At 50.1% G+C, this 22,226-nt stretch overlaps 1 protein-coding gene across 1 annotated transcript in view; it reads right to left on the bottom strand.

Annotated features, from left to right (window-relative positions):
• Positions 1 to 17,296, bottom strand: part of MTMR10 (myotubularin related protein 10) — a 35,855-nt gene extending 18,559 nt beyond the window's left edge. Inside the window, exons 1-6 of the mRNA XM_016154882.2 lie at positions 17,237 to 17,296; positions 16,660 to 16,717; positions 7,904 to 8,040; positions 6,720 to 6,792; positions 6,098 to 6,240; positions 299 to 389 (exon numbers count right to left, since the gene is read on the bottom strand). Of these exons, the coding sequence (XP_016010368.1) occupies positions 299 to 389; positions 6,098 to 6,240; positions 6,720 to 6,792; positions 7,904 to 8,040; positions 16,660 to 16,717; positions 17,237 to 17,296 (562 nt within the window). The remainder of the gene's footprint in view (positions 1 to 298; positions 390 to 6,097; positions 6,241 to 6,719; positions 6,793 to 7,903; positions 8,041 to 16,659; positions 16,718 to 17,236) is intronic.
• Positions 17,297 to 22,226: the final 4,930 nt, after the last annotated feature.

Consider the following 22,226-nt stretch of genomic DNA (forward strand, 5'->3'; position numbering starts at 1 on the left):
CCAATTAAAGGGGGATGTATCTTTCTTCATCATAAAATTCCAGCCAGTAACTGTGGATAAAATGCTGACCTGATTCCTGCGACAGCTGCTTATAGGTTCTCCCTGGTCACTTCTTAAGAAATAACCTGACAAACATTGTCTCTTTTAATATATAGTGCTTACTTCTCTAAGGGTCTAACAATAATTCTAAAAACTCTACAACCATCAAAGCTTATGCAGTTGGAGACTTCTGATAAACATATGAATAAAATTTATACAATGTACAGTTAGTCACAATATTTAATATTTTCATATTTACCTGAATTGTGGTATTTTTTCCCAACATATTCAAATGCAAAGAGTAGCTGGAGGTCTGTTGGCTGGGAATAATGAGCTATTGCAAGGCATACCTAGGAAAAATTCTACATTTAGAATTTGATTTGAACACACTGAGTTAAGAACGTACAGTAAGGCCTCGACGACCAGGCGCCCTCGGGCCAGCGACTGCGGACGCAGGCAGCGTGTCTGCTGCAGCCCGGAGAGCGAGCGCCCAGGCCGGGCGGGGTGGCTCCTGCACCCCGGGGCCCGCAGCTTCCTTAGCGAGAACGGGGCAGCGCTCAGTAAGTGTTGGCTGCGCTGAATTTTAACAGGAAGATAATTTTACTTGAATAAATGAAACTTGGAAACTAAAGAAGTATTCTCCCAAAAGCCAGTGACACATCCACTCCTAAAAAAAGAAAAAGAAAGTTTCATTTGGGGGGAACTATGATAATTTAATACCAGCAAATTAGAAAGCTTAATGTAAGGTACAGAATTTTAATGTTCATACCTCACAGATTAAAGACATCTAAAGTTAATAGGAAATCTATAATCACAAAAATAAAAATTAGCAAGAAACCCCAAAATACACGGGTGGCCCTAAGAGGCACGAAAAGATACAAAAACAAAAACTGTTCAAATGAAACGCTCTGACACTACGCCTGGGGCAGGAAACGCGGGGGCTTTTGAAGCAAACACGTCAGGACGTGCATCCTGGCTCTCCGCCGAGCACCTGCCACCTGCTCTCTCTGAGCTGCAGGCCACGCGCCCGGGAAAGGAATGCCGTGCGGGCCCAGTCATCTGGAGGGGCCCGCAGGTGACGCAGGGCCGTCAGCGCTCACGCCACTGCTGGCCGAAGGCAGTGGCGCTGTGCTTGCAGAGACCCGGGCTGGAAGGGCCCGAGATGGAGGAGGAAGTTTAAGCCGCGGGACACGAGGGGAGACTAGCCTGTACTTAAAAAGATGAGCTATCGTTTCGAAGCCAGCACGAAGCGCCTCTGCCAGCGACCGCCAGGAAGGGCTGACCGCTGGGGCTGGGCTGACGCACATTCTATGAACCAGTGACTGTGTGTCGGCTTCTTGCGTAAAACACACTCGTAAAGTTTCTACAGAACGTCTCGTCTTTCTAAAGTAAAACATACAACTGAGCGGACAGAGTTTATCGTTAGTTTTAGTTTCGAGAGAAAACAAGGACAGGAGGCAGCTCCTGGAGACGTCCGTCCGTGTCACCTGGCTGTTCTCGAGGCCCGAGGGCCGCTCCCGGGAAACCGGCGGGCGGGCACCAGCGTGCCTCCCTCCCCTGCTCACCCGCCTCCCGAAAAGCGCTTCCTCCCGCAGCAGCGCCCGCGCCCCGCGCCCTCCTCCTCCGGGGCCGCAGTCGTTCGCGGGCTCCGCTGCACTTTTCTCAGGACAGTCACTGCTGTCCCGCTTCTCAGCACAGCCACAGCCACGTCCTCACCACACACACCTCACGGCATCTCTAGCTCGCCCACGTTCTCAGGACGTCCACGGCACATGATGCTCCTCTAAAGATGAAACTCTGGCCAAGCACGCTGCCCTCTGCACGCACCCGCATGAGCGACTGAGTCCGCCACTCCCCGGTTTGTCAGGAGGCGGCGCTCCTGTGCCAGACACCCCTCGCCTTCCCATGGCCCCAGCCCCTTGGTGGCCTCTGGTCGGAGGGAGCCGCGTCTGCACATGCCGCGCGCCCCGCCGCCTCCTGGTCCCCTCTGCTCGCGGTCAGCCTTCCCCGGGGCTCGTCTCCATCCCGCTCGCACCCTGGCACAGGGTGTCCACCTGGCCAGCACCACCGCACCAGACGCAGAGACCCCCTGGTCCTCTCTGGACGACAGCGCCACCCGAAGGGCTTCTCCAGCTAACCTGGCCTGCGAGGCAGGACTACAAGGAGTCACGCGACAGTCACATATGCTAAGAAGCAGGACAGTGGCTCTCTGCTCCAGTCCCTGCCGAGGTCCGGCCCTCACGGGTCGCTGTCGCCTCTCTCCTGCATTCGGCAGGTACTGACAGCCTCCTCCACGTACCGGGCCCCCGGGGCGCGGCCGTGAACAAAATAGACACAAGTCCCTGTCCTCGGCAAGCTTCCGCGGTCGTGAAGGACACAGATACCAGGCAAGGTGAATGAGAGCATCACAGCCACGGGAGGCCAGGGCCCCGACAGCGGAGCGGTGGGAAGGCCACAGTGAGGGCCGTCAGAGGGAACCCAGGGCCCCGCGCCCACGCCGCCTCCTAGAGCTCTCCACGCCGCGCGCAGTGCTCGTAGCGGCAGCGCTAAAACCACCAGATGACAGGACTAGTTACCAACGTAATAAACAACGCTCCAAGCACATCACTTCCTCCCAGACACTGGAAAGTCACAGGCCTCACACACACAGAAGCCACGTGTCACTGGGTACAGGACATGGCCACGGAGCGAAGCGAACAAAGCCTACCTGCCAGGCAAAAGCCAACGGTGCCCGTTCTCAAAGGCCCTGAAAAGCGGCAGGCACCATGGCGTTTCGGAGGCTCGGGAGCCCGGAGCGCCCCAGTGCGTCCGCGGGCCCACAGCGCGGGGCGGGAAGCACCCCGGAAGGGGTGCCTGGGGGCCCGAAGGCACGCCACCACCTGTCCCCATGCCAGCCAGCCCAGAGAGGACCCAGAGAGGAGCGCGCCGGCCCGGGGACCCACAGAGGAGCGCGCCGGCCCGGGGACCCAGAGAGGAGCGCACTGGCCCGGGTCTTGTCCTGCGGCTTCTCAAAGACTAAACCCTCCATCCACCTCCCACCTCGCTTCCACCACCAGCTTCCGAAGACTTCAAAAACTAGGTCTCATTTTCATGCAAAATTATTCTGCTCGTGTAATGTGCTCCCTAAGCATTAAGTTTTTTTGAAAACTGCATCTTTTAAAACTGCCTCTGAAATAGTACATTTGTCCTGGCTCTCACAGGAAATAAGGAACATCTTGATGTTAAAAAGACAGGAAATTACAGTAAATATTTTACTGCAAGGAAAGAGAAAAAACCTGAACCGCTTTTGAGGGGATCTGGTGAGCAAGGCCGAGACTCTCGTCTGGACGAGGCTGGTGGCTTCTCCCCTAGGACCAGCATGGAGCTGAAGCCCCACCCCATTCCAGCATGCTGGCAAACGAGGCGCTTGCCTACGTTTCTGTGGCCTGGGAGAAAGTCTCTGGTTCAAGGCAAAAAGACAGTCAGAGAAGGTCAACTGCTCTTCAAACAGATGAGGTGAATTTTCACTTCTGGAAAGTATGCCTGAGCAAGTGGTCCACGGCCACCTCACTGGAGAATAAAATGGAGACAAAGGGCATATACTTCATGTACCACCCTCGTACACCTATTTTTACAAGTGACAAATCATCAAAAACAACCTATTTTTTTAACCCTCAGATTCGAACAAAGGCTCCTCAAAGGGAAATGAGGCTCAAGCTGCTCCGAGGCTAATGTCCAATTCCGCATTCTCAGATTCCTTTCTGGACCTTCCCAAATACCCTTTACTTGTGACAGGCCGAGGAGGAGGCTGGATGCCAATGATGCAGTGGCACAAGGATCTGCCACAACCCGATGCAGGCAACACCAGCAGCGCCAGAGGCTTCGGAGCAGTATTTACCGAAACGTGAGCCCATTTGGCATTTTAAGACTACACACCTCAAACAGAAACGTAAGTGCTGTCCGCATTTCTAAATTAATGGTTAAGACTCTGAACATGCAGCTGGTTATTCTAAAACTTATAAAATCAAAGCATTTCCAGAGAAAATTCAGCATTCAAAGTTTCTGGGAGGTAAAATCAAGCTGCAGCTTCCCAATTATTAATTTCAGATAAAAATTTTCTCTTGAAATAAGAGTATGCTAGAATTTTTGTTTTTAAAAATGAAACTATTAAACTTTAGCAGCCACACAATACAATCCTCCGTGTCTGAAAACACGTAAATCAGGGAAAAGGTTTTCGATTTATATTCTTATTCCCTTTACGTTTTCTCCTGCATTTCCCCCTTATGACTATACAACAGAAAAAAAGTCTTTTGGGTCTGCAGTAACATGCTTTTTTATATTTTAAGACAACGGGGGAAGGATTTTTGCCAGAGACTGGGCGTTGGAACAGGGCACAACACGTTTTTGCACAGACGGTCCGACGAGACCCCTTCCCGACAACAAGGGACATCCCGAACTTCCGGGGCACTTGCCACCAGGCTTATTCATGTGGCAGCTAATCGTTTACGTGCAAACGTGTTTGCCGCTGCTACCTCCCACTGTCGTTTTTCATTTGTTCGTGCTTTACTTTCTCAGCTAACCCTAGCACACTGCTTCAGACATCCAGAACGACCAACAAGTCTTCTAGAGGGCTCGAGAAGGAAATCAAATAATTAGGATTTCCGGTTACTGACACAGCGTCACCTGGAAAGCGAGCAGGGCGTGGGGCCGCCGTGCACTGTGGACACGCCCCGTCCTGCCCGGCTCCGCGGCACTGTGGCCCTCCTGCTCTCGAGGCCTGCGCCTTCGGAAGCAGGCTTCTCACAAACGTTCTCGATGCTCTGACAGGCTGAACTGCCAGTATATATTTAAGTTCGAAATAACCAATAACTTGGTTAGAATATTTTATATACGGCTCACTACCTGATCTGTGCTAACGTCTTTCCACAGAAGAACAGGCATGCCAAATCAGTGAATCGCCGAAATCACAGCCTGTAGAGCTGAACAGCTGAAAGGGGCTTCCCAGTTCTGTACCGCGACTTCCAGGGACGCGGCAAGCCGCGAGGCGGCAACCCAGACCCCGGTAAAAACCTTTAGCCACAGACCCCTCCCTCACTGCTGATGCCCTAGGCCCAGCGGTCATGCACTGTTGATTCTCGTTTTAAAAATGAACCCACCACCTTCTCAACAAAGGATATGCAGGCAGCTGCCCCAAGACTGCCCTGACAGCCTGTCTGACACCCACGGAAACTGCACTGCAGTGGGTCTGATCTGAAAAACACGCGCGCCCCGTTAGTGCTGCGTGCAAGCCGCCTCACGTCCGAGAAGGCCCCTTCCCGTTTCACTGAGGCCTGTTCCTCTGCCCGCAGCGTGGAGCCGGCTCCTCCCAGAAGCTCTGTCTGCGTTCCCTGCACCTGCTGTGCCCCACACGGACCAGGGGACGCCAAGTCCGGCAGCGTCACTCCCCGAAGCCACCACGAGCGATCGGAGTGGGGACTCTGACTCCACCACAGGCAACACTCAGTGGCCCGGAGGCAGGCGGGAACAGCCAACGAACGAAACAGCCCCTGGGTTTCTGCTGCCCCTGTGCAACACGGCTCAGACTCATTCATTAAGACGCTAAGACTTCTTTATAAAGCGCTAACAATTATTAGGCCCCACCCATGACTATACATTTGCTTAATTAACCCTTACGTAAGTCCAACTTTCTAGTTTTTTGTTAAAGTTCTGAGGCACTAAATTAAAAATCGTAACAAGCTTTGATCACAATACATCTCTATTTTTTCAGTCTTCTAACCAAGAAACCAGCTGATAACGGCCTTAATATAAAAGATATACTAATCTCTTAAGAGTTTTTCATATTTTAGGAGCCGATGAAAAAATTATATAGAATATTTTAAGGCAGCCACAAATGAGATTAAGGGAATAGTTCTATTAACGTCCTCGGCTTTGGCTATACATAAGAAGACATCTGATAACTTCCTTAAAAAAAAGTCCTGAGCAACTGAGAAAGGAGAACTCCCATGCAGAACTGAAACTGGTAGGTACAGTGCGAAACCCAGAATCTGATAAAGCTCAACGACAACAAAAAAATTATTACCTTTTTGGCACTTTCAGGACCTGATTCATCAAAGCGAAATCTGACAATTCTGAAATCTTTACAGTAAATAATTAACTCAGTTGGATTAAATTTCAGTTTCTGGTTGGGGCCTAGGACTTTCTGCTTCCTCTTGTGGTCATTTACTAAAAAAGAAAAAAATTAAAGTGTGTGAAGATTTTCTTGTGACTCATGCGTTAGGACTTTGACAAATTCTGAGTAAGAGTAATCGAAAGGCCACCCCCACCCCTGGCGCTGCTTCCCCGGACCCGCACATTCTCCCGTGATTCCTAGGACTGTGAAAGATTGGTTTCAACTCTGCTTTTGAAGGTATTTTATATTATTCTTTGCACACAACCAGTACCACCTAGGTACATTTCACAACTAAAATTTTAGTTTAAAAGAGGACCAATAGTAGAAAATTTAAAAAGCTACACATTCTATGTCTTTATTTTAAAACACTACCTTGACCTTTCTCTTTCATTAATGTTCCTGCGACTCAGGGGAAACAAAGAAAAAAAGAAACCTACAGAAATAAGACTCCAACCCAAGTATCTGAGTATCTTCTAATAATCCTTCTAGAGCCCAATCAGCTTTTATGACCCAAGGAAAGAATCATACATACCTGTGACAATTTGCTCAATGCATGTTAAAGGAACATCATGTTCACCAAGAAGAAGGTTTCTGTAATGGAATTTCTGAAATAAAAAGTTATGTGCACGTTAACTCTTTTCCCAATCACCTCATAATGGCAACGCAACACGAGGTGTGATGAGAAACTGTGACTATCCCGCGGTTATCACAGTGCCCAGGACGTGGCACCAGAGCACAGTGGATCAGTCACTCCATTCCAGGTGAGTGTCTTGTTTAGAGCAAAACCCGGGCTCGTTATTCAAACAAAGCTAAAGACAAAAGGGGAAACTCTGCTCTGTGGCCAAACAAACCAGTGTGTCTCCACGCTAGGTGCCCGTCAACACCTTGAATCTAGTGTCAGGATACCTACCGAAGGCTGTAGTAAACACAAACGTGCGGCAAGGGTTTTGGTAAGTTGAGGAAGACGACATAAAATGTCCTTATCCATAACCGGACATTCGGTCAGAACCTTACAGTTAACATTCAAAGAGCTCATTAGAAAACAACTACCATTACAAATAAAGAGCTGGGGCTGAAAGTGTAGAGCACTTTCAAATCAAGATAGAAAGCAGGAGCTGAGAAAAGTCGTAGGATTTTTAAGTCAATCAAGTGAATGCCTAAACCTTTAAAAACCAAAATTATATAAAACTTTTTTCCCATATAAGAATATAACATAGCAAGTTATTAAAAAACTTTATCAATATTTTTTCACTAATTGTAGTAGAAATTTCAAATTAGAATCTGACTTTTTTTTGAAAACTAGTTAAAAATACTACAAAATCTAAAAAGATAAGGCATTTATATGGTTATTTGCTAAATAATTTAGTTTTCCTCCTTATGACCAGTAAAAAAGTATCTTTGTTTTCATAGGCAGATTAAAAGATTTGGGAAAAAAAGGAAATAACCCCCTTACTGAGAAGGGTATTTAAGCAGTGGTCAAGGAGGATAATCGCAGCAAGGGGACTTAAAACCATCTCACTAACTCTACTCAAGCCTCAACATTCTCCTTAAACTTTATTTATTTTGAATTTTAAGGTATTGCCTACATGATGTTAATCACTTATCACTGATCTGATTATCACTTTTCCATACCTGTGCTTTCATATAATAACAGGTACAACTTAAGAGTCTAAAGCCTTGACAACAGAATTAAACAGAGCATACAAATAAACGTACCTGTAAGGGCATTGGGTCATCCGTAATGAAAGAAATTTTGAAGTTAGTGCATATCAGCTTCCCCCACAAGTCGTACTGACTCGTGTCCGATGCAATGCATTTTCGCACAAAACTGACTTCATTTACGACGATTTCTCCTTAAGAAGAAGGAAAACATCATGGGTGTGAGCCACAACTACTCTATACGATGTCCACAGCCAGCACGTGACCAGAAGGAAATCTCGCAATGGCGATGGTGAGGAGGAGCACTGGAGGCTCCCAGGAGCCTGGGCACTGTCGTCCTCACAGTGGGGGCACCAAGGCGCCTCACTCGTGAGACGTGCGTGGAAAGGAGGCACGAGGAGCTCAGGGGTGTGAGCCGGCCCGGCTGGGAGGCTGGACGCGGGTCTGCAGGCTTCGCTGCAGCGTGCGGCCTCTGACCAAACGCCTTCTGGAGAAGAAACGAAGCACACCCTCCCTCAGGGCATTATATGATAAAGTATCTGTATTATATCAACACACGACTAGAGCTCCTACACTGTCTCTCATGCTTTCTGTAAGAGACGAGAAAGAGTTCAGCTTTATGCTGAAATTAATGCAGTCTACTTATTTTAATATATTCCATAAAGCCAAACTGTTTCCCTCTGCATTTAACTTAGTTGCCAATAAAAGTTTAAATGTAGTTTTAAAATGGAAAAGGAAGATTAAAGAATAAATACAAGAACCAGAAGGTACAATGTGCCTTGAGGAGTACATTTCTATAATTTCTCTAAAGCTTGGTCATCGTGAATCTTTAATTTCAAGGTCTAAACTTCAAGGAGACCCAGAGGCATCTCTAAGGGTCGGTGTCCGGGTCGGCGGGGGGCAGTAGGATACGTTACTCTTCTCTGTCTGCCCCGAAAGGCCGGGAGCCCTGAGCAGAGGTGGAAGAACCCAAGCTCCTACCCCTTCGTGAAGATGCTGCATGGTCTCCGAACAATCACCTCTCTTAATGAAAATGTTATAACAAATTTAAGCTGCAAAAGCAACCTTTATTCAAAGTTGACTTCAGTCACTTTCCTTGGTGAAGCCCGGCTTCCTTCGCACGGCGCCCCCACCCTCCACCGCCGTCCTCTTCAGCGTCACTGTCCAGCCGCAGGGGCCTTTCCAGGCGTCCTTCGGTGGGGTCTCTGCACACGCCCTCCACCGTGGCCCTGGCTGTCTCGGCGACGCCTTTTTTGGTTTATCTCCCTGCCCAGATCAAATCCCTCACTCACAGCATCGCGTGCTTGTCACAGCCACAGTCGTGTATGTGTGCGTGTATGTGCACGCACGCAGCCCCGGGGCCTGTCGCCCTCAGGCTCACATGCTCCGTGATGCTCCCGGACAGACCGGTTTCCCTCAGTGTAGAGTTTTCGTTCCGAGCAGAATGCCGCACACCTGCCCGGTGCCTGATGAGTGAGTGCTGGCCACGCGAACCAGTAAAGCCACTGCGTCTCTCCTGGTTCACCGGACCAGTGCCACCAGCTGAACAGAAGCCGTTCCAGACAGAACCCAACCCAGTACTTTAATGCGGACGAGGAGCCGAGGGGTCGGAAAAGGGCTGCACGGGCGAGCATACCGGAGTGGGAACGGAGCTGGAACAGCCCCCGGGGACGTCGGCCCGGCCGCCTCTTCCAGCAGCCCGCACGGAGGGCAGGCAGGTGAGAGACCCAGGCCAGAGAGGGCGCACGGCTGTCCTGAGGCCTTCTAGAAGCCAAGCCAGCAGAGGGCGAGCCCAGAGCCCAGCGTAACTGCCCCGCGGTGCCCGCCCGTCGCCAACAGCGAAACTCATCGCGAGTCCGCGACAGCAGTGAGGACTCGTTCGCGCGACAGACGCGGGTGCGTGAGCATCTTCCACTCTGCCCGACAAGAAGGCCTAAAGGCAGGGACACGGCAGCGACAGAGCACGCTCAGCAGCGGGTCGTGGTGTTTAAGTGCCATTCGCCAACGAACGGACCGGGCCTCCTGGGAGAACCGGCTGACCCCGGGACGGGAGCAGAGGAACGATGAGTCTGGGCCCCCCGCAGGTCCGGAACGCCGGAAGGAAGGACGAGGAGGAAGGGAGCGGGGGTCATGGGGGCAGGGGGCGTTGCAAAAGCAGGCGGGAGCCAACGGGGAAGAGTTCGTCGGTCCACCGGCGAAGACGGGGGAGCTGGCGCAGGCCGCAGGGAGGACGCAGGCGCGATGGCTCAACGCAATGCGGGCGGGACCCTGGGCGAGATCCTGGGCCAGATAATGGCCATTCGTGAAAAACCAGGGAAACCTGAATCAAGCTTGCAGTTCAGTTAACATGTTGTTAACTTCTCAGTTTAGCAAAATTTACCAAGGTTATATTAACACTAGGGGAAGCTGGATGAAGAGAATGTATTAACCATCTGTATTCTTTTATAAACATAAACTTATTTAAAAATAAAACTACTGAAGACAAAGATGGATGAGGAGAAATAGAAAATTAAGGACGAAAGTAAAATAAGGACTCTCTGGGCAACAGTGTTTTAGGGAAAACTGTCACGTAGTTAATCTCAGAGTAAAGAATGAGCCCTTGGGAGAGAAAAAGCAGAAGCAGAGAGGGGCCGAGGGGAAGGAAGTGGGGGCCACGCACTCCCGGGGAGCTGCTCCAACGGGGTCTCGTGATTCTAAGCACAGACTTCGGTAACTATATCAAGATAACCTGGGTTGAGTTTTATTCCATAATACTAAATTTTGTTCATGTAAACCAGTCTTTAAAAAATGTGGGTCATGGAGCTTGGCTCTCTACTCAAAGAACAGTTTTCTGCTCATAAATATTAAAATAAATAAATAAAAGGAGGAGGAGCTGTCCTAAGCCACCGCCAAGTACTCCAGCGCTGTGGGCTGGGCAGCCAGCTGACAGGAAAGACAAAAGCTACACAGTGTCCTCTTCCTAGAGACGCTGGACCCACAGATAGAGCACTGAGACTGCTCTTGCTACATTTTAAATTAGTGACCTTGAAAAGAAAACAATGACAAAAGCTTCAAGCCCCAGCAGACGCTGCCTTTCACTAGGCGGGAGTCCGACAGCCCACATGGGCCCTCGGGACCGCCTACCAAGCCCGGTCCCACGCCGTGCCCAGTGCCACCAGGCTGACAGCCCGCGGTGCGCCACTGAGCACGTCCTAGCACGCCGCCGGGGGGGAGCCACAGGGAGGCCCCACGGGAGACGAGGAGAGCAGGAACTTGGCTTCGCCATGGGTAAGCCAAAAGCACCTAGGAGCTAGCAAGATGAGAAGGGACGGGAGGCAAACAAGGAATCTCAAGACCCTTCTATCTGTTAAGATAATTAAAAAGAAACATAATTTAAATTAATAAATCTCCAAACGGTATAGCTTAGGAAGGTTTTTAACTTCCCAAGAGCCAAACATCCTTGTCATATTATCTCTCATAATGCCTTACACATTTAGAAAGTCAATACACGTCTGATGAATAAAAATAATTTTTCTCATAAAGTTCAGCTTAGGAAACAGTTTCAGGCAAAGCCTGCCGTGCGCCCTGGCCATTAACCCGCGGAAGGTGTCTGGGCCCAAACGCAATCACGGCTCGTCATACAGAGACCGGACGGCCCAGACTGCCTGGCACCAAGGGGCTTCGGCACAGAAACCCGGGCGGCGACGGGCAAACGGGGGCCAGCTGCCACCTTGGCTGCAGGTAAGTTCAGGAATCGAAGGGGCTCCAAAAATTACGAAGGGAGCTGAACCTACACAGAAGACAGACGCAAAACGCCGCCATCGCCGGCGTGCACCGACGGCCCCGACCACAGCACGTCACCGCGCACCACGTCCAGTAAGCGCCGCCTGCGACGGGCCAGGAAGAGCCCGCAGCGCGGACCTCGGGAAGAGACTGGAAGGAAGTCTTGAAGACACAGACGGCTGGGCTAGAATGTGGGACAGCGACAGAAACAAAGGGCTGGATGAGGAATGAGGTGCCCGGGAGAGCAAGGAACCAGCCTGACTGGAGCGAGTATCGGCACAGCGGTCCCCCTTATCCGAAGGGGACATGGTCCAGAACGCCCAGCGGACGCCTGAGCCCACGGGGGCTCCCTGGGCATTTCCCGAACCTGCCTTCCTGTGATACAGGTTCACCTATAAAGCAGGCACAGTATGAGATTAATGACAATGATAATAAAACAGAACGACTGTGACACGAACACACTGTCGCTCCCCGATGACCCAGCCGACCACCGAGAGGGCTACGAGTGACTAACGGGGCGGGGAGCACGCACGGCGTGGGGCCGCGGGCGAAGGGATGAGTCACGCCCCGGGAGGGATGGGGCAGGACAGCGAGAGGTTTCATCACGCCATTCAGGACGGCATGCAATTTAAAACGTATGAAACGTTTACTTCTGGAACGTTCCATTTGGTATTCTCGGACTGCGGCTGACTGCAGGTAACTGGAACGGCACAGAGCAAAGCTGCAGCTGAGGGCACTGGTCGGCCAGGGGAAGTGCTGGCAAAACGCAGCAGTCAGAGAATTCGGATCTGACCCTGTGTCCTCAGCGTTTTACCCATGGGGGCTCGTGGACGGTTTCTGAGCAGGAGCCGCGAGGTCCAGCCGGCCTGACGGTCAGGGGGGCGGTGAGTCCCGCAGCAGCGGCCCAGGGAGCGGCCGGCTCCAAGCCCGGGGGTCCAGAAGGCGAGGTGCAAGCCCAGCGAGAGGGTGCTGCAGCCGCTCGCCCTGCGCCCGCCTGCACGTCCCCTGGTCGTCCGAAAGCGACGTAGCTGCGAATGAAACGCTACGAAGTCCGTCTCAATCATCTCCAAAGCCTGTCTGCAGGAAGATACTGAACACAAAACCAACGTGACACACCCGGAAGAGCAAGGCTTCACCACTCAGGGAGGCGGATCCACTGAGGAAAGAAGACTTGCGGGGAACCGAAAACAAGGAGGGCATTCGACGGGCCAAGCACGCACTGAATGTGTATGGCAACACACAAGGCAGCCGTCCAACAATGGTCATTTTCATCTTCCAGATGGCCCTGTGGTCATATGCTTTTCTGATCTGATTACAAAAGGCTCTGACAATCAGTGCATTCATCATCCACCGAACAGTTAATCTCAGCAATGAAAGCGCTGTGGGCACAGGAGACGGGGAGAGGGAGGAGCTGAGCCAACAGCTGAGCGAGGCTGAGGCCGAGCAGGCACCGGAGACGCGGCACGGGCTCCCGTCCCGCCCGTGCCCGGAACCCGGCGCCCTGGCTGTGGCTGTGGCTGTGGCATAGCGGCCTTCCTCTGAGCCCTCCCGCCCTGTGCCCCGGCTGCGGCGCCTCCCCAGTGAACCGAAGCCGTCCAGGGCAGGGCCCAGAGTTTCCAGCTCCGTGCTCCTCTGCCAGGGCAGCCCGGCCCGGCGCCTGGTCCAGCGGCCACGAAGGCGCTCTTCCCTGGCACCAGCCTGAAACCAGCTGTGGGCAAATGTGTGCTCACGCCTGCGGTACTGGCGGCCTCTGAGAACCCGGGGCTGGATGGCCACGGGGAAGCCCTTCTGTCACGCTGCATTTTCCAGAAGATGGTGGAATGCTCTGCAGACAAAATCAGTGATGTCCCCTGCGTGGGCACTTATTAAACTGTACCCATGATATTGTAACAATCCCACTGAGTGGGTTCCGGTTCCGAGTCTGCAAATCAGGTACACCACAAAAATAATTCAGGGAACCCAGAGTTAACATTTCATTCTGCTAACTTAAAAACTTTTTACAAGCCACAGTTACTACCACCATCATTTAACAAAAGACTCTATCTACACCAATGTTGGAAGGATATAGCCTCAGAATAAAAACAATCGTTTAAGTCAAATCAATTTAGCTTTATGGAGAAAAGCTGCATTTTTCTTCATTTTCTAAATCTGACTAAGGGCTGGTAAAGACTTTGTCCAGATCTGATGCCGACCCGGCCCTGAATGGAACCTGGGGGCCAGCGATCCAGGTCGCAATCTTCTACCTCGTGTACAGGCAGCGTGGAGCCTGCACACGTCACGTCGCTGGTCTAGCGCAGAGCCAGACGCCAGCTCACTGCGCTCAGCCAGCAGCTGTCAAAAAACCAGACGCGAGCGGTCCGCAGTGTTCGCTCCCGACAAATATACGCTGGTGTGCATGCGCGCACACACACACACAAAGTTCATACTCTCCCTATTTCAAAAACTGGGGTGATCTGACACACATACGATACAGAATAGAGAGTCACGTAGCGACGGGAAGGTGCGGGGAAAGCCTAGGCCAAAGCTGGAGGCTCCGACTGGCTCTGACCTCGATTCCAGGCTCAGACATGATTTTCTTAAGACTGTGGCTCTGGGAGAGAGCAGAAACAGCACGGCATGAAACGACACAGTGCTCCTCTAGCTATAAACCTCAGAGTGGGTCCCTGTGTGTGTGCATGCACGCACGCATGGCCATGGTGACAACTGAAGCAGCTGGTCCGAGGTGTCCCTTCAGTCAACATCTCAGGGCACGCTATGCAATCTCCATCTTCAGGAGTTTCACGAACCAGGCAAGTTGAAAACTACTAACACCAATCACAACCTGAAGTTAACTACTAGTCAGTTTTCTTCTGTTTTCTCTGCTTAAAAAAGCCAAAGATAATTTTAAATTTAGTCTTAAGTTCCAGCAGAGCGTTCTATAACTGCACACAAACAATTGCTTTTGTGTTCTAATTTTCATCTGCTTTTTCAATTAAAAGTTCAAACTTTGGGCAACTGAAGTAGGATATCCTTGAACCCAAGGCACTATGCCAAAGCATACCATGCAATACCATCTCCCCGAACAATTCCTCCTTGTTCACGTGCCTGTGTAAAGCCACAGGTGACCTGGCCAAGTTTTCTCTTGGTTTCTGACTGCTAAAGGCCAGAGTGCAGGAAGGACAGGATGAGAAATTCAGAGGGGCTGGGAAGGAAGGCGAAAGACACACGCGCATTGCGGCTAAGTCTTCTGTAAGGACCAGGTTAAGTGCACGAGGACACTGGGTGCCAGGGCCATCACGTGTGCAAACATGGAGCCGATGAAAAGAAAAAGAAAATCAGGCAGAAGATTTTGATTTAGCTGCGATTTCTAGGTAAAATAGACCATTTATAGTCAGGAAGGAGGTTTACATCTTCCGCAGAAAACTCGGACATTTTAGTAGAAAGGTAAGCTTTTAATTAATTCTATAGAATGAATGGGTGATTGGTCAATGCAAAGCGCTTCAGGTTTACTGATGTTAACACTTTTCATAGGCGTATCTTAAACATGAGTTAATTTAAAAAAAAAAAAAAACAGCAATATCATCTGTAGCTAAGACCACGTGGTTCGTTAGTGTGAAACCGTAACATCCAAAGGGGAGAGTCGAAACCTAAGATCGGGCCTGTTCAGACACAGTAAAGGAAGCCAAGGTTCACTAGCTCCCAGCCACTCGTTCGGGACCGGTACTGCTTCCCACACCGACTTTTAAATGCCAGGAGTGACTAAGACTGAAACGGCACTCACAGGGAGCAAAGGTTACTGGGTAATTCTATTGTCCACTCCGAGGAAATAGATAAAGAATTACTTAGTACACATCGTTTGGGTAAAAAACATTAACGAAGCCAAGAAGAAATTTTTTAACTAACTCCCATAATAAAGTTTAAAACTACTTTTAAATTGTGAGTCTATAACGTGTAACCACAGGTTGATGGTTTTAATGTTTGTTTCTACTTAATATTTAAAATTTTAAAGCACAAGGTTTAAAGGTTCCACATTTATTCAATGGCTACCTAGAAAGGTCTATTCGTTTTACTAGATTTAATATTAAGTAATGACAGATTTTTAAATGTTGACAGTAGCCACACAAACTGGTATGGGATTATATTTCAGGTTTAAAACAGTCTTCCCTAAGTATCTGGCCATTTCACACCAAAATCATAGTAAACAACTGACTTTCCCTACTTACTACACAATTGCTATACAACTCAAAATACCAACTGAACATTTCATAGGCTTTAAAACTAAAGGACTCCCTACCACTAATCCCTACCTTTATCTCTGAGGTCACCTAGATTAATTCTGTTCTGACCCACTGCTTCCCCACTGGGAGCAAATTTTGCCCCCACAGGCAAAAAAAAAAAAAAAAAAAAGTTTTAGAAATGCTGGAGACATTTTGGTTGTCACAACCAGGAGGTGGAAGAGGGGGCAGTACTGCCATCGCGTGGGTAGAGGGTGTTGCCAAACAGCGTACAATGCACATGACAGCCCCGACGCCAGAATTATCGGCCCAAAGTGTCAGTTGTGCTTCTGCTGGGAACTGCATTTCTGAACTGAAACAAGTCAATTTGCAAATACAGCTGACACCTTCAAAACACAACTGCCAAGCAAGTAACTCAGAGTTCACACGCTTTGTTACTGGTAGAGACCCAGACACAATAAAAGTTGCTTTCCATACTATTAAAGTGATGATCTGACTACCAACCGTGATTGCATGAAGTTGCAGACCGTCAGGGAGGGCAAAGAGCACTTTCTCTGCCTAAGCAGTGGGAGACTGCTTTAGAAGGAGGTGGTGCTGTTCTTGACAATTTGCTATGACCTTACATTTTCGAGGGCAAGCACCAATTAATCATTACTTTTCATGTTGTTATTTAATTCTAAGCAACTTCTTTTACCCCCTTGGTCTTTAGATTTTTAACTAGATAATGTTTAATTTAAAGTAAATACAGGATGGGAGTTAACCACATGGTACTAGTCAGTGGAACAATCTTAGACCAAAACACGTTATTAAAGTGTCTGTCAAAACTCTAACATTTACCTGGCAAAAGGACCGGCTCCAGTTTTTTCTTCAGTTCCGAATTAATCTGATCGTCGGTCTGAAATACATTAGAAAAATAAATGAAAGTCAAAACATTCCCCCCACCCCGCCCCCCCACCACCGTCCGGAGAGATATTAAAGCAAACTTCGTTTTCTAAGCGATGACATATGTGACAGACACACACCCCCGCCCCACCCCTCGAAATTCTTCCCCTTTTTTACCAAGCTCTTTTAAAGATCTTGCTCATTATCGACTCGGGGGTCTGACAATAAAATGTTAAAAGTGCCTGCGCCGCTTGCGGGTGTTCGCATTTAGTGACAGATAGATAACGTCCTCGACCCACAAACGACACGACCACGCTCGCGGTGACCGTGGGGACGGTCGCCAGGCTAATAAATCCAGCTCCGAACGGTCCCTTGGGTCCCGTCGCTCGGACAACTGCGGACCGCAGGTCCTGGGGCACGGAGAGGCTGCCCCGGGGCCCGCGGGGGTCGCGGGGAGGCGCGCTGTCCCGCGGCTGGGGCAGGGGAACGAGGCGGCCCCCCGTCCCTGCTCCCTGGGGCAGCGGCCGCTTACCGGGGGCGGCGGCAGGAGGTAGGACCTGAAGGTGGGTCTGGGCGGCTTGAGGGAGAACATGGTGCCGGCGCGCGACCCGGGACCCGCCGCGGGCCAGCGGCAGCGTAGACGCCTCCCGACGGCCGCGAGCTCACAGCCGCCCGCGCGGTGGCCCAGGGCCGGTCTGCGGCCAGCCGGCCGGGCGCGCTGACGGGCGGGGACACGCAGCGCCCGCCCGGGCGGGGAGGGGCCGCGGCGGTTCGGCCGACTCGGGCGCCGGGCCCAGGCCCAGAAGGCGCCCCGGCCCCGCCCCGGGGGAGGAGCGCGCAGGGCCGGCGGCGGCCGCGCTCGGCCGCTGGGCTGCGCTGGCGCCGGGACGCACGCCGGGCCTCAGCGCGCGCGGGGGGCGCGGCCCGGCGGCCATCTTGGGAGCGCGGGCGTGGGGCGGCGCGCGGGGTCACGGCGGGGCGCGGGGTCACGGCGGCGCGCGCGGGGTCACGGCGGCGCGCGGGGTCACGGCGGCGCGCGGGGGTCACGGCGGCAAGTGGAGGGTCACACGGCGCTTGGGGGGTCACGGCGGTCCCCACGTACTACGGAGGCTCGTGGAGGGTCACGGCGGCCCGCGGGGGGTCACGGCGGCCCGCGGGGGGTCACGGCGGCAAGTGGAGGGTCACATGGCGCGCGGAGGTCACGGCGGCCGCGGGCGTTGGCCCGTGACCGTGGTCCCGCGCTGCCTCTCTGGGGAGGGGGCCCTGGTCCCCCGTCTCAGCGAGTCCCGCCGCGCCCAGCGCGTGACGGACCGGCGCCGGGGAGCGGACAGGTGCAGCCCGGGTCGACCCGGCGCGAACGGCCAGCGCGGCACAATCATCGTGACAAGCGCCGCTAGTGGCAATATTTAAAACATTTAAACACATTCAAAAGGCTGCTTTCTTTCTGAAAATAATTTATCCTGCGTTCAGAACCTTTCTTGTCTTTCTGGTTTCACTTGTTTGGGTAGCACACGATTCCATTTCACTGAGGAACCACAATTGTATTTTAAAATGTTACATCCACTGGGTTATAGAAAAAACACTATTGTGTACGTACAATTAAAAAATATATGACTAGTTCATGGTTTGTCTGCACGAAATGAATTAAAAAGCAAACTGCTAGAAAAAAAAAAAGACCAGATTTGTGCTTTTCAGACTGGCAGTGGAGGAGGTAAGAGAAAGGTGGGGAAAAGGTACAAACTTCTAGTTACAAGATAAACATGTAGTAGAGATGTAGTGTCCAGCATGGCGACTAGTTAAAACTACTGCATGCTATGTAGAGAAGTTGTTACAGTAGATTCTAAGGGTTCTGACCACAAGGAAAAATTTTTTTTCTTTGAAAAGTGTGTATGAGATGATGAATGCTAACTAAACATTACAGTAATTTCACATTCTGTGTAAGTCAAACCATTACACCATATGCCTTAAACTTATACAGTGACGTACGTCAATTATATCACAATAAAACTGAGAGAAATGGATTTTTTCCCCACAAATACTCTTCAAGCAGTATGTAGGTGTTTCTTTATATTTAAATGGCTCACCCTCTGATTTGGGTTTTGCCACATCGTTTTTCTTAGAATCTGCAACTGTAACGTGTGACCCTACAATTGAAAAGTGGAAAAATTCTGAGTTCTAGATCTGTGACACCTAACCCTAAGTTTTATGACAGTTTTAGATGTCTTGAGTGTGTTAGTCTGCTGGGGCTGCCCCCACAAAACTACCACACTCTGGGAGCCGAGACAGCGAAAGTCAATTTCTCAGTTTGGGAGGCTGCGAAGTCCAAGATCAAGGTGCAGGCAAAGTAGGTTTCTGGCGAGAGCTGTCACCTGACTTGCAGATGGAGGCCGTGTGTACATGGCCGATGGGAGGAGGGAGGAAGGAAAGGAGGGAGTAAGTGCATGAGCCCCATGGAGCACTCAGGCGTCTCTCTTTTTTAAAATTTTTCAATTACAGGTGACGTACAGTATTATATTCATTTCAGGCATACGACATAGTGATTAGACATTTATATAACCTACAAGGTGACCACCTGTGGTGTCCCTTCCTGTAAGGGCACTGGACTAATTCTGTTGGATTCAGATCCTACCTGTATGACCTCATTTAACCTTAAAAAAAATTACCTCCTAAAGACCCATCTCCAAGGAGAATCACGTCAGGGTCAAGGTTTCAACATACAAATTTCGGGGGGACATAGTGTAGTCCATCACACGAGCCTGATAGCCTCGTCTCAGTCCTGATCTGTGTTTATGATAGTTGACTATCCCCTTCTTGTGGCTCTAATGTCACTATTTTCTCCTCTTTTTCTGATTCTGTTTCCGTTATTGGCTCTTCTTTCATGGGGATAGTGCCGTTCCCTATAGACATTTCCTTTTCCCCGCGAAGAGAAAAAGAGCTGGCATTTCTTGAATACCTACTGAGTCCTGGGGACTTCATATATTCATTCTGTTGGTTACCAAATTTATGTGGAGCGCTGGCTTTGTGCTTAAAACTACTCAGGTCACTAAGAGGACAAAGTTTATATTTTTATGGCCTTTTCTTCATGAGTAGAGAGGTATTTTTTTAAAAAAATTAATATGTACTATGTCAGATGCTAAGAAGTGCCATGAAGAAAAATAAAATGTGGGCAGAGGATAAGGGTTCTGTTTTTGATGGCAGGTCGGGGTGTGGTCTTGGAAGGCCTTTCTGATAAGGCGCCATTAGAGTAGAGACCAGAGGGATGAGGGACCAAGCCAGATGGAAATCAGGAGGGGGATGGGGACAGCGAATAGCAGGGCCGATGCCCCGAGGCGACAGCCTGCATGGCACTCTGCGGCCAGTGCGGCTGACGCAGCCTAACCAGTGGGAGAGAAGGTTAGAGAAAGAACAGGCCTGAAAGTCGAGAAGCTTTTGCAACATCCTGAGCTGAAAGCGACATGACCTGACTGATATCCTAAAATGGTCACTCAAGGTGCTGTCCTGGTCCGGCAGGGGAGGGCTGGGAGCCATGGGCCTGGGAGGACAGTCCAGATGGGAGAGGATGAGGGTGTGTGGCAGAACAGGTAACGAGTGGTCCCGCGAATTGTCCACAAACTGTGCCATGGCCCAGGTACGTGGCGCTTTAAGAAGACTATTAAGCCATTTAAAAAATCTGTTTCTTGAGGGAAGATTCTGGAAGGATGACAGCAGCAGCATAATTGTTCAGTCATCACCACATAAAAACACAAGGCAACTGTAAGGCAAAACCGAAGGCCCACGAACAACATTTACAACAAATCTAGGTGAAATAGTGTCCTCAGGATCTCCTGTGCTTAGGCAAGTGGAAACAAACCAGATACAGTCACAAGACCTCTGTGCTGTTGGCAGAGGGGATCACCGAGGCCTCTGCAGATGTCCAGAGTGGCAGAAGGCGTTCACCAGAAGGCCCGGCCAGTCAGGAGCAGCTGCAGGGCGGCAGGGGGTGCTGGCCCTCTGCAGGAGCGCGAGGGTCGGAGGGGCCAGGCACATGTAGCTGGAGGGACCCTGAAACTGGAAGGGGCTGAGGCCAAAATGCTAGACACGGAAACAAAACTGAGCCGAAGAGAGACAGGAAAGACAAGGTCCGGCCGAAAACGCAGGACCAGGAAGGCTTCGCAGGCAAGCGACGTAAAAAATTCAGCACTACACTGCAAACAGAAAAGGGACCTCGTGCGGTTAGAATAGCTACCCTGAAAACCGCCAGCTTCCAAAAGTTCAAGAAAACATTGTTAGGTAAAAACCAGCAACCGCCAAGAAAGTAAGAGCAGAACAGCAGTTCTACGAATCATAAAAGCGTATCAGATGCTTGTGCCCACGGCAGATCAAAGCCAACACCACTATTTAAAAGACGGTAAGAAAATGACACGAGACATGAACAAGCTATATAAATCAGAATTCGAAACACTTGGAATGAACAAACAGCATAAGAAATAAGAGAAAAAAAAATTATCTCAGAAATGAAGACGAAAGTAAAATAAACCCAAGGGCAAGTAAATGCATTTGATTATGCCTTAAAAGCAGTGGGAGGTGAAAAAGAGGAAAATTTCAAAAATAAGGCAGAGAGATTTTAAAAGGATCAGAGAGAAAGATAGGCAAAGGAGATCTAGCATAGAGATAATAGGAGTCCCTGTGGAAAAGGGGGAAGAGGAAACAACAAATACTACAGACCGCTTCAAGAAAACTTCCTTGAAAATTTAAAAAAAAAAAAAAATTGAAACTACACACTACACCTGAGAGAAGGGACCTAGAATTATCGACACTAAGGCACTTCCTTGTACAACCCCTGCCTTTTCAAGGAAAAGACGATGTCTTTGGGTGGGTAGGCAAAAGGAGCAAATGACCTGTAGCTGAGAAAATGAGATTATCCTCAGACGTTTGGGCAGCAATCCCAGGGCGAAATGGAGCAACAGGTTTAAGGTACTCGAGGAAGAAAATGTGAGAGGATGAGAATTGCCGTGGTTGAAACATATCACGTATGATTAGGCCCACGAGATCATAGTGGTTTGTGTGTGTGCGTGTGTGTGTGTGTATACACACACATATATGTATTAACCTACCAGTCTCCTTTGGAGAATGATAGAGAACCAATTCATTATCTTGAAAACTGGCAAATACATGGGGAAAAATCAGTCATCGTCGGTGCTGTACAGTATGGCCTCTAACTCTGTGTAATCAAATAGTAGGTGAAAGGAATCATCTCTATAAAAATAGTCTACTTAGTAAAAGAAAAAGAAATAATAGGATTTGAGTATTATAATTTTCAGTTTCCTATGAAGAGATCCAGGCATCAAGTATCTACAGCAGTCGACACCCCCAAAGGAGGGATAAGTAGACGTACATGCCTTGCAATGCAAGCAGCAGCACCCCCCAGGCAAGCCTTGCCAAAGGGCCGAACCTAAGCTGAGTGAGCCTCTGAATCCTCCCGCCAACTCGCAAGAACAGCGAGACGTGTCGAACTGCCCATGAGTGTTCAACCCGTAAAATTC

Source organism: Rousettus aegyptiacus, unplaced genomic scaffold, assembly GCF_014176215.1.
Source record: "Rousettus aegyptiacus isolate mRouAeg1 unplaced genomic scaffold, mRouAeg1.p scaffold_m13_p_14, whole genome shotgun sequence".
NCBI lineage: Eukaryota > Metazoa > Chordata > Mammalia > Chiroptera > Pteropodidae > Rousettus > Rousettus aegyptiacus.